Source organism: Manis javanica, chromosome X (assembly GCF_040802235.1).
Source record: "Manis javanica isolate MJ-LG chromosome X, MJ_LKY, whole genome shotgun sequence".
NCBI classification, from domain to species: Eukaryota; Metazoa; Chordata; class Mammalia; order Pholidota; family Manidae; genus Manis; species Manis javanica.
Window position 1 is genome coordinate 102,576,351 of NC_133174.1, and position 13,011 is coordinate 102,589,361.

Genomic DNA, 13,011 nt, shown 5'->3' on the forward strand with positions numbered 1-13,011 from the left:
TTTCCAACATGATTTTTACAATTACTTTTTACATCAAAGCTGACTAATGATAGCTTTATCTTAATAGTCTAGAGGTATTTAGCCATTTCCTCTTGGGTATAGAGTTGACCTATGACCAACACAGGGATTAGGGTGACTGACACTCCACACAGTCAAATCCACATGTAACTTTCGACTCCCCCACTAAAGACCCTAATAAAATGCCAACAACATCTCAAGACGTATTTTTTAGTTAACACAAGTATTCATGTAGAGTGTACTAGCCAGTTATGAAACACAACTTTAGTATCTCAGATTCCTTTAATCAAAGATGCCATTAACAAAATCTAAAAATCAGAACACATAAATACACATGCCTCTAGATTAACAAATTCTGGTAATACTGATCACTTTTAATAGTTTTATTCCTACTTGGAGAAACACTGGCCTTTCTTGAAACCATAGCTTCTAAATTTTTAATGTTGGCAACCCCTTAACTTCTAGTTTTGGAAAATCAGTTGTCTTACAACTCATTTTATAGAGAAAAATACTGTTTTTTATATGTGTGTGTATATAATACAGCTTTTTAAGAGACATGTTGTTTGTTTGAAACTTTTAGATGTGAGTGGACTTATATGTGAGCATTTTTCCCTGGAACAAGAGTCTCTGCTCCTCTCTTAGAATACCTCCACCAGTTGACATAGTTTCCATTTGTAGTAGATATTTCTGCCCAGATGGAATCACAACATGCTTTAAAAGAAGACTGAACAGGGTTCAGCAGGGATGACGCTAGAAAGTGAAGAACTGGCACATTTGCTCTTCCCTATTCTCAGTGTAGACACTGAAGAAAAAATCCCCTATCCTTTAAGATAGATCCTCATTGTGCAAGTGGAATAAAGCATGAAATCAAGTGTGAAAAAGAAGACAATTTTTCTCTTTTAGCTCAATAGCCCCATTTCCATCTAGAGGCCATTTGTCCTTCAAATACTTCTGGCCCTGGGAGATAATTCTTGGACGGCCTTCTTCAAGGCCTGAAGCTCATCTGGAAAAGCTGGCCTTTTCAAACACGTGTCCAACTTGTTTAGGGTTCCCAACACGTAACCCTCAGATTAGATCCTGGGGTGGGACTCACTGAAGATGTTAATGTATTTTTCTTCTTGAAGAGCCAGCACACATAAATTATATGCCTCAAAGGAATATGAGGAATTTTATCTAAGTTAGAAAAGCTGAGTTCATTTGGCATAGCTATATTGGAAAGATAAAATTAGTTTTCAGTCATTCATTTGTGTTCAAAGTAAGTATTAGTTTGCCTAATTTCTTTCCATCCTATATAGGAGAGCGTATACTGTGAAAGTTGGTGATCAAGTTTATTGCATAATATGATAAAATAAATTATCAAGATAGCTACCTTTGTTATGCTTTTGGCCTTAAGTGTTACATGTTTCATTTCTTTAAAGACTAGATTATGGATACTTATTGAACAGATTTACCAGTCTACTTCCTCATACCAAGAACTTCTGAGAATGATGTACTCACAGATACCTGAATTATTAGAACCTCAGTCACTCACAGAATTGTGTTTCTTATCCAAACACACTAGACTTGAAGTTACAAAAGTATCTCCAAAATAAGGACATTGCTGATTTTTTCAAGATGAGAGTATTCAGTCTTAAACTAGACATATGGATCAAATAGAGTGCAATTAGAGACTATATTCATTTGAGATTCAGTGGAACCACTGATTTTTTAAAAACTGTAATTCACAGATTAGGAAGGATTACAGAGTTCCTTTATGGAAAGGAAGTCACAATTCAGAAGAGATTTATAGATTTTGATGGGTATACATCATGTTTTAAATTCTGGAAGCAGTGCCTTTGGGAGTGCACACCTTAAGGTGTATGTGAATTCTCAAGCCTGCCCCGCTGATCTGTGATTTGAAGAGAAACTAAACTAAATTTGATCTATGGACATTATTAAGACAATTTATCTTAGAAAGTTTAGAGTTAAGTATTTAAATCCCAAAATAATCTTGAATTCTCTGATGGGACTAAACTTCGAACCATACTGAGTTTATGTGGCTCTATGAAAGTATATTCTTTTTAATGAATTTATTGACATTGAAGTTGCAAGTCACTCATTATCCTTGCCACATTTACTGCAAACCTGGAGTTGGAGTTTGATATGCTCTGACTGAAACAGCTCAGTCTGTTAAATTTCAGAGTTCTCACTGATTTGATACACAATGATTAGTAAAATCCACTGGGCCTAAAATTGATCTTTGGGTAAATACAATGCTTCCTGGATTACTTTTGTATTACTGCGAATATCCATAACTTTGAATAATTGAAAGATGTTAATTTTCCAGTGTTACAGATGAAAAATAGTGTGGTCTGCAAAATATGAAACTCTAATTGTATGGACTCAATGTTGAAAGAAAAATGGATACCCCAAAACTTGTGCATCTTCAAAAAATGATTCCTAGTGGCAATGGTTGTACAACAATGTGAATGTATTTAGTGACATTGATTACACACTTAAAAATGGTTAAAGTGGTAAATTTTATTTTATGTATTTCTTATTTCTTACCACCATAAAATAGATGACCCTGTGAATTTACACAGCAAATGGACCATGAAAACAATTTTGTAATTTCTTATACTTAATTAAGAGAGCAAAAAGAAATACAACCCCTTGGCATATTCAGGTTGGTATAATGATAGCTGATGAATACTTCATATGAATATATAATAATATAGATATATTCTGTAATAACAGCAATAAAGTAAATTATGAAATAAGGGATATGGGAGACGAAGTTTCAAGAAAGCAAAAGGACTAAAACATGAGGGAAAAAAATGCTTAGGTTAATGAGGGTTGGCAGACTGTGAAAGTAGAACCCAAGGCTGATTCCATGGTCATATGCCAAGCAGATCCTGGTGAGCATGAAGAAGTCATCACAATGGTTTTCAAATGGAGCAGTAAGTAAAGTGAAGATTATATGAGCAGAAGGGATCAAGTGATAAAGTAGCTGGGAGATGACCTATCAATATAAAATTGATGAATTTATATTGAAATTATTTGAAAATAAATGCTCTGTTAATTTGCAGGGGGATGGGAACCTAAAATTATGAAGTTTATCTGCTATCTAGGGAGGTAAGGCATGCGAACTTTAGTTATGTTCCACAACATCTATTTTTATGTATTTATTTATTTGTTTGTTTATTTATTTATTTTTATTGTGGTATCATTAATCTACAATTACATGAAGAACATTATGATTACTCGGCTCCCCCCTTCACCAAGTCCCCCCCACATCTATTTTTTAACACCTCTATTCCCATTAACCATTTTGTCCCCTGGAATCAATTCATGTCCTAAAAATACCTGTGATTTTTTCCTTACAGTATTTTAACAATTTATATAAACTGAAAAACACACTGAACCCATACTATACATCATCAGTGGAAACACACACATATATCAAAGTGAAAAGAACTACTTAACATAACAGATACTATGCATCCACAACAGGATGGTGGAAGGAAAAGGGGTAAAGAAGGGGACAGGCCATTACTATATCTATTATCTCCAATTTCAGTACACAGAATCAGACCATATACCATGGATCCCTGTGCGTAACAATAAAAATGAATAATAGCAATTAATGTTTATTGAATATGCTGAATATTGGGCTGTGCACAAGCACATTACCTGTTCTGTTTAAACTTTATGTTCCTCCAGGGACCTAAGTTTTGCCACTATCCACTTTTTATTTCACTAAGGCTGAAATTACTTAACCTCATTTTTCACTTCTGAAGAGTAGGGATAATAACAGGTGCCCTTCAGGTGCCAAGCATCTCTTGGCTCAACCTATTTGAATCTGACTCCAGGGAGCATTGGAAGAGAGCTGGAAATGGACACTAAAGTACTTTTTGTGTCATACATTGTGCACTTTCATTTTCTCATTTATTTTCCATAGCAGCCCTATGAAGTGGAGGAACTATTGTTGTTTCCATTTTATACATGAGAAAACTAATGTCCTGGAAATTTGAGTCACTTTCCTTAGGTCATACAGCTGGGGATTTGGAATTCCATCCTCAGTCCCTCTCCCTCCAGAGTCCCTGCTCTTTCTACTGTACCATGCTGCCTCTTTAAGGAGCTGAATTGGGCTTGCTAGGAGACTCCCCAAAATTGTTTGATAATATGGCACAGAACAGCACCAGCTAGACTGTAAATGTGGCCAAGCTGGAAAGCATGTGATGTGCTTGAAATGACTAACATCCCTCTTTGAGGGATGACTCCATCTTTCAAATGCATATCTCAACCTTCTTGCTGAGGGGCTGTGTAGGACTTAGTTCTGTTAATAAATAACAGCATCCAGACAGTGAGCCTTTCATGATCACTGCCCTCTATGGCCCTAATATGTATGGTAGGGTCACTTACTGGTAATTTATGTTTTCACATAAGTTCTCCTTCTGAGCATTTACTTAAGTTTGTAATTATATATTCACCAATGTGAACCTTCTTTTAATGTTCACCACCAGCTTATGAGCCCCATGAAGACAAGTTCAGTGACCATTTTCTGTATGCCAAATACCTAGAACAGTGCTGAATAAGCATTTGTTAAATTAATGAATACTTTTCCATCAATGAACCAGATGATTGATATTTTCCCCTACTTAGCTGCCCATAAATAGAAAATGTGCAGAGGCTATATGTGCCTTGGATAAATGGGCTGGTTTTTAAGTTACGATCTAACCATTTGTTTGCTAGAGGGCTGAACTGTAGAAAAAGGTTGACTTTTGCTCTGCTTCTCTGGACTCCGGGGGGTATTAAGCTTACCTGCAAGCAGAGAAGAGCTCCGCTTACCTCTTTCTGGTGGTATTTGATTGCCACCTTCAGCTTAGCCAGGTCATGGTACTTCTGAGGGTCAAGCTCTTCACTATGGTCATCTCGATGGTTGAGAATGATCTCCAATTCCCGGGAGCTCCGAGCTTGGTCCAGCAGGTCTTTGGCAAAGAGCTTGCACTGCTGGGAGAGCTCCTCATACTCAGCCTTGAACTCATTCTCCACCTTGCTGAGCTCCTTGAGTTCCCAGCCTAGGCGGAAGGCAGTTAGGATGGGGTCCTCGCTTGATAAGGCAATGAGTGAGGGGCTGGCTAGAGCTTTATAGATGTTCAGCCGGGAGCGGGAATGGCGCAGGCTGTCCACTTCTGAGCTGGACACACACTCCACACAGTTGCAGCGGATCTGATGGGGCCGTGGGATAGTGACCCGTTTTTGGACAAGCAATTTGATGATTTCATAGTTGTTGGTGTGGGCAGCCAGCATGATGGGAGTGATATCTGGTGTGAACTCGGAAAACTGAGTGTCCATCATCAGAGTGGGGACCTAGATACAATAAAATTAAAAAGCATGAAAGGGCGGGATTAAGGCTGGAGAGAGAGGGAGCATAGGGCGCATCAGATGTCAGTGATTCAGGAACCGGGGTCATCATTCTTTTGTCAGTTCTGCTCTTTCCCAAAATAGCTACTTGTGCAATGCTAATGCATGCCAGGCATACAGCACTTTACATGTATTCACTCACTTAAGCCCCACAACCACCTTGTGAGGTAAATATTCTCCTCAAATGAAGGAGTTGAGGCATACAGAGGTTAAAGAACAAACCTAAGGCCACACAGCTTTTAGTAGCAGGATCAAGATTCAAACATAGGCAGTATGATCCTAGAGCTTGGCTTTTACAATTATGCAACCACAATATGCCCAGTTTTCTCTGAGGCATGATAGGGCATACAGAGAAGTAAAGGAATTTTTCCCTGACCTCCTGGAGCTTTAGTTGGGTAGATCAGACTTATATAAAATTGGTAAGTAGGAGTACATAATAGAATGTGTTTGGTTCCAAATGAGCAGTACAAACTGCAGGAATATTCATTTGAAAAGCTAAAGATAAGTAATTTTAAAGACCAGGGCCCTAAGTCAAGCTCTGGGAACTAAAGAGAAGATACCCTCAAATGGTTACAGTGTCTTTATATCTATGTGGGACTTTAGGGGACAAATTACTAAGGCCAGAGAGTGTTCCTCTAACTTCCTGTAGGTCCCAGCAAGAAAGAATGAATCTGTTAATTTCAGAAAGAAGTACTAGGCAAATGAGGACTCTAGGCTTGGAGGAGGAGTTACTGTTGAGAAAAGGACCTTTGATAAAATTGTGTCCATGATGTTGTGCCTGGTCTAACTAGCATGTATAAGTGAAAGGTATGGGGTTCTTTGGGTATTCTAGAATTTTTCTGGCTGAGTTTGCAGAACCTGATCAATGAATAAAAAGTCTTTTGACCTTAAAATGTCTCTTGGGATCCAATCTGTTTTCAGTCTAATAGAGAAACTGAGGCAGCTCACTAGACCCACAGAGAAGTCTCTCTGTGATAGGATCTAGAGCTAGAGAATGGACTGGAATAGTCAGAGGAGTCTTCATGGAGGGATATAGCTGAGTATTCAAAACATGGATAAGCTTCAGGGAGATTGTGGAATACTGATCTCAATACACTTTACACTTTTGAAAAACAGTTCCAAGTGTTTGAGCTGGGGAGAACAAAACATAGATAATTGAGATTCTCACAGAATAGACAAATACTGTGATAATCAATAGTTTCTTTTTACTCTTAGTAATTTTTTTTAAAGAACCCCACAGTTGCTGGCAAACTGACAAAAGGATGAGTTGCAGTTTTTCATAATCTTTGCTTCCTTCCCACCTTGGATAAAAGAGTCCCAAACAGGAAAGTGGCCAGAAAACAAGAAATGGGTGAAAAGTGGAGGAGAAGGGGTAGGAGGAATGTGCAGAAATTTGCTTCCTTCATGGAGCAGCTGTATCAGCCTCTTGAGTTCAGTTGATTGCTGGCTGCACATGGGTCATCAATTGCTTGGATTGGAGCAGTGAGGCAACATTATTGAACATTTAGAGGGAGCAGCTACAAACAAGACAACAGGAAGTGAGCAACTGGCTCAGAAAGTAAATTGGACACAGGAAAGAATAATCTTAAAGAAATTAACAAAAAACCTACAGGCTAGGAAAGAAGAAGGTCTGAGTAGGCCTGGTGATAAACTTAAACACAACCACTAGCATAAAGCCTAGAGTTGGAAGAGATCATGAGAGTGATATGTCACAGTCTACCCAGGAAGAATGTACCTCAGATCTGGGAGTCTCCCATTCTCTGTTCTCTAATTATTTCCCATATGTTTTTCTTGCCTCCTGAATAAGGTTGTGTGCTCTTTGAAGGCAGAATGGTCATAGTCTGCTCCTGTCTTCCCCAGGGCATCTAGCACAGTGCTAGACACACAACAAGCAAGCAGCAAAAAGAAATAGTTTCCTATTCTCAAATTAAGAAATTGACTTGTTTACAAACCTGGATCTCATAATTTGAGTCAATGTGAACTAGTTTTCTTGGGTCTTTCCTTCTCATGTCCAGCTGAGAGGTAGACATTCTGGAAGATTAGAAAATGGGCTCTATAGGGAATATCCCGAGGTCACAGAAACCTAGGACACAAAAACCTGCCTGTCATTTTTACAATTCTATTGCTTCAAAATGGAAATTCTGACCCAAAGATTACAGATTTCTACTGCTTCTCCCACCCCCACCCCTCCTTCTTCCTCTTCTCATCTTGATGTTTTCCCCTTCCTAGACTTGGCAAGGACATGCACTATCATCAGGACAGCCATGGTAATGAAAGAGAGAGTCTATAATGAGGGTCAGGGTTCTGATAGTAATCAGGACTATATGATAGTGTCTACAATAGGCACCAGATAATATGGTAACAGATATGAGGGCTAGCTGTGGGTGCATATGCATAATTTGGAGACAGAATGGTAGGGACTGGGGAACTGTAGAGCACATATTCTCTCAAAGGGGCATCAGCTGCTCAGCTTCTTGTTATAAAATTATTGCATAAGCATGGATAAGGGCCCAGTGTGGTAAGTTTTTGAGAGAAATCAGAAATATGAATTTTGGGGTAGAATTTCTTTTTTGTTGTTGTTGAATAATGTCATTTCAAATTTGAAGTATAATTGACATACAATCTTCTATTAGTTTCAGGTGTACAACAATGATTTGATGTGTTTATACATTATAAAATGATCCCCATGACAAGTCTAGTTACCATCTGTCACCATACAAAGGCATTACCCTATGCTGTACATTATATTCCTGTGACTTATTTATTTTATAAATGCAAGTATGCACCTCTTAATCCCCTTTGGGGTAGAATTTCGTTAAGTTTTAAATGTTGGTTCAAAAGAGTTAAAACAGTAGTGCGCAGGCCAAACAAAATGCATATATGAGGCAATTTAGGCTGAAGCAAGTCAGTTTGTGACCTCTGAGATAGAAGATAAGTTGTGAGACTAAGCAGGGATGGAGAGGAAGCTCATCATTTAGGCAGGGTCCAGATAATAAAACACCTTGGATGCCATGTTAGGGCTCTTAATATTGTATGTTGGCCGTGGTGAGTCCCTGAAGAGTTTTAATCAAAAGACTGGCATAATTGAATAAATATTTTACAAAGATTGGTTTGGTCAAAGTGGGGAGTGGGCAGTGGTAAATGTGCTGGTAAATTTTTAACAAGTAGCTCTCATTCTAAAAAAAAAATCTTGATTTGTAATGTTCCCTGATTTCTATGGCATAAGTACTCCCATTGGGGCCAATTTCAAGCTACCAATATGACATCATGGAACACAGAGTTGGGAAGAGATGCATACAACCAGCTCTCACCAGCCAGTGTAAGCCAGCTCCAGCACACCACTGAATGAGTTTCAGCAAGATAAGACTAGTTAAAAGGTATCAGACCAGGTGAAGAGATGGTGAGATCTTAAACTAGACAGCGGTTCTAGTGATAGGAAAGAACTGATTTAAGACATTCATTGGGTGTGTCAGATAGCACTGGAAGGAGAAGCAATCAAGGATGTCAGGTTCTTGGACTGCACTGCTGATTGAAAGGGGATGTCATCAGTTGAGACAGTTAATACAGGAGGAAGAACAGGTTTAGGGTTAAAACAAGTTCAATTTTGGACATGTGGAATTTGAAGTACTTATTGGAACAGTAGCAGAAAATTGTATAACTCTAGCATGAATCTTAAATGAAAGGTCAGGGCTGAAAAAGTAGATGCAGGAGTCTTCAGCCTATTAAGAGTAGTTGAAACCCAGAAAGTGGATAAAATCTACCTCTGCCTGCTGAGGCTCCCCACAGCTGGGTTCCCGGATCTACCTCAAGGACAGAGCTCTGCCCCAGTTTCCAGAACCACTGAGGCTTGAAGTAGGAAGCACTCAAGTGGCCAGTCTCAGCCTCTGCCATTCTAAATTCCAATCATTGGGGCTGTGCATCAAGGACCTCTCCTTGTCCTGTTGGTTCCTGAATCCCAGCCTCTTCTCCATCTGTGCCCTAGTTTATGAAACAAATTTTTTCCCTGGATCCCTAGTGTGAATTTCTGTTCATGTACCTGGCCTAGCAGCCAGGTCTAGTACATTCTTCTGGATTATCTGTGCCTTTGGTTATCTTTGAGTTATTTTACAACTCATTAAATTGTAATGCAAATATTTTTTATCTGGCAGAATGCAACTGATTATTGCCCTGTGCATCTATATGTAAATTTCTTTCAGCATTCGCAATGGCCTGTATCAGGAGTCAGCAAACTTTTTCTGAAAAAGGTCCAAGGATAAATGCTCTGTGACCATAGAACTCTGACACTGGAGCATGAAAAAGCCATATGCAATATGTAAATGTGGGTGTGGTTGTACTCCATAACATTTTATTTACATAAATGTGATAGGCTAGATTTGGCTTGCAGGCTATTGTTTGCATGGCCTCCTGCTTCCCTTGCTAATGAAATGAGTTAAATAAAATTTTGGGCATGTGCTCACTTTCAATTTGTACGAGGATCATGATTTAACCTTTTTTTTAAAAAAAAAATTATCCTTTAACAGCCATTTTGTGCTCAGATTGAGGTTTCAGGTGGAAAATCCAATTTTATTATTTTCTTACTAAGTTTTGCCTTCTCTTTGAACTCCAAAATTATGCTGAATGATCTGGGGTTTCCCATTAGAAATCATGTCTTTTAAAAGGAAAAAAAGAGGGGTAGAGGGGAAGGAAATCAAACACCAAGAAATGAGATTTGGTTCACATTATCTACCACTGCATTTCTGAAGAAACCTGGTGCCCGAAGCGACTTGACTGAATTTTGAAATTTGCAACCATGTGGGCTTAGGGCATGGCCACTAAAGAAGTTAATTGTCCGTTTCTCTCTGGGGCTTTGCATTCAGTCCCTAATGAGTTTCCTGGACCTGCCCTAGGTCTTCCTGTTGAAAGATAGCATTATATTTTAGGATCCTTCTGGATTAATGAGCATGGAACAGTCACTGGGCTCAGAGCTCATCACAAACCCTTGCAGAACAGTGCACAGAGTGAGCTAAAGTCAGCTTCTTTATATTTGCAGCTAAACTCCATTGCCAGAGGATATAACAAAGGAATAGCCGATACTCCACTTTTCCTATTCTCAGGATTGGCTAGAGCTTTTACAAGGTTATTGTTCTCAAGAGGCCTAAATGATACATTCTTTTCCATGAACCTCATCACTGGACATAATCCGCTAACTGGAGTTTTTCTGAACCCCATTGTTACCAACCTTAGGCAGGTGCCCTTGTTGGACTTTATCGCAGGCTTCAGAAATTAAACCCACCATTTGTAATTAACATGCAGACCCTTATAAGGAGCCACCTCATTCATACCCACAATGAGGTCTGGTCATAGGCCAAATCTCTCCACTTGGTACTTCCTCACACAGCTGGCTTGATAGCATCATGTTGGAAATGAATCTGTGCCTGGATTTAGTGAAATTGCAGTACCTCTTTTTCCACCTGCTGGGGCTCCTCCTCCCCACTCTAACACACCAGACTAAATAAATCTTTTTCAGCAGTCCAAAGGACTGTTGGAAATAAAATTTCATTTCTCTGAATTTCTCAGAAATGAAGAACGCCAGCATTTAATCACATCACATTACCAGCTGCCCACTCTGCCTTCTTATAAGGTCAGTTAGTTAGTGATAGTGCTGCATGATCTATTCTGGAGCAGCCATTGGCATAAAATGGGAAATAATCTGTTTCCCAGGTTCTGGTAAAAACAGAACCATCAAAATTAGGATTTATTGGGTCATCTCAGTTGATTTCAAAGCCAAATTGGATGTAATTTAGATAGGAAGTCCAAAATGGACAAAACTTATTTGGGAGCGATGTCACAGAACCCATCTGGTGTTTTAAAAAAGTCAATATTGATATGTAAAAATCAATAATGTCACACCAGTAAGGATGGCCAGCATCAAAAAGACTAAGAACAACACATACTGGCGAGGATGTGGAGAAAGGGGAACCCTCCTACACTGCTGGTGGGAATGTAAGCTAGTTCAACCATTGCGGAAGGCAATATGGAGGATCCTCAAAAATCTAAAAATAGAAGTACCATTTGACCTGGGAATCCCACTCCTTGGAATATACCCAAAGAATACAACTTCTCAGATTCAAAAAAGCATATGCACCCCTATGTTTATCGCAGCACTTTTTACAATAGCCAAGAAATAGAAGCAACCTAAGTGTTCATCTGTAGATGAATGGATAAAGAAGATGTGGTACATATATACAATGGAATACTATTCAGCCATAAGAAAGAAACAAATCCTACCTGTAAGGTTGGAGGCACCAGAGGGAGGGGTGAGCACATCGGACACTGATGATGTGCCAAAGTCCCCGGCTGCTGCCCCCTCCCAACCTGAAAAATGTGCCTTCGGCTAGCTAGTCCTCGCGCCGCTGTAAATATAAGCTCTGCCTCCCCCTACCTTCTTTAAAAACTCCGTGCCTGCCCTGCTGAGCGCGACTTATCCAGCCTGTATTTATGCAGACTGGTGAACCTCACCCGGGATGGCACTCAAATAAACTGCCTTGCCCTTTGTTGCCTCTCATCATCTGCTTATTTCGATTAGAATTTATCTTACATTTGGTGCTGAAACCCGGGAAGGGGTGTGAGCGTGGGGCCCTGACCACCCATTGGTGGCCCTGCCCTCTCCTTCCCCAACCCAGGACCTCAGCCTGCTCTCCGCTGCGTGGATTATTTTCTGGTGAGTCCCTCAGTTTACCCTGGTCTGTTTCCCTTCCTAACTCCGTTTTCACCTGGTCTGTCCAAAATCGTAGCTATGTCCAGGTTGGGGCATGCAGCCCCTGGGCATCCAGCCATCCACTGTGGGCATCCGGGATACCCGCCCCTGGCCCTGCACTGTGGGAGATGTCCCTCACCAAGGCTCCCAGGCCATCTCCCCTAACTTGGTGTGCTTGGGATGCTGGGTGCTCTTCTCAGTGGGATTAGTTGGGGAGTGGCACAGACATAGGGAACCAGCCCTCGAAAGCAGAGGATCAGACCCCACTGTGGTGTCCCATTTCTAATTTAGCTACTCTAATTTGTCCTGGGAAGTTCGCAAACGGAAGCTATTCTTTCTTTGCTCTGAGGCTGGGCCTTAGTATCGCTTGGACAATCAATCTTGCTGGCCCCCTGAGGGAACTTTCAATTTTGGCCTCCTCACTGACTTGACTAATTATTGCCACTGGAGCGGAAAGTAGGGTGAAATCCCATATGTGCAGGCTTTTTGGACTTTGCACTCCCGCCCAGACCTTTACGTTAAGTGTTCAGCGACTCAGGTTCTCCTCGCCCGATCTCCAGTTAAGGACTGTCAGCCTCTTACTCTGCCCAGTCCTTCTTCCTTTTCAGATCCGCTGGAGGACCTTAGTCTCCCACCTCTCTCAGCTTGCTACCCCCACCCCTCTCTGCCACCATCTTTAAGTTCTTTGTCCTCCACCGTGTCGCTGCCATCTTAAAGTCCTACATTCTCAACCATGCCGTCTTCCTGCTCCTCTCCTCTTCTGGTGGCTGCACCCCCCCTCCCCCTCTCCTTCTGCCTTCACCACCCTCTTCCCCCACTGGAACATGCTCCTCCCGCCCTCCAGTTCCGGA

General features: G+C 40.5%; 1 protein-coding gene across 1 annotated transcript in view; it reads right to left on the bottom strand.

The window, feature by feature from the left end:
* The window catches only part of TRPC5 (transient receptor potential cation channel subfamily C member 5), a 117,398-nt gene that overhangs the window by 82,275 nt on the left and 22,112 nt on the right, over positions 1–13,011 (bottom strand). Inside the window, exon 2 of the mRNA XM_017659582.3 lies at positions 4,849–5,370. Coding sequence (XP_017515071.3) covers positions 4,849–5,370 — 522 coding nt within the window. The remainder of the gene's footprint in view (positions 1–4,848; positions 5,371–13,011) is intronic.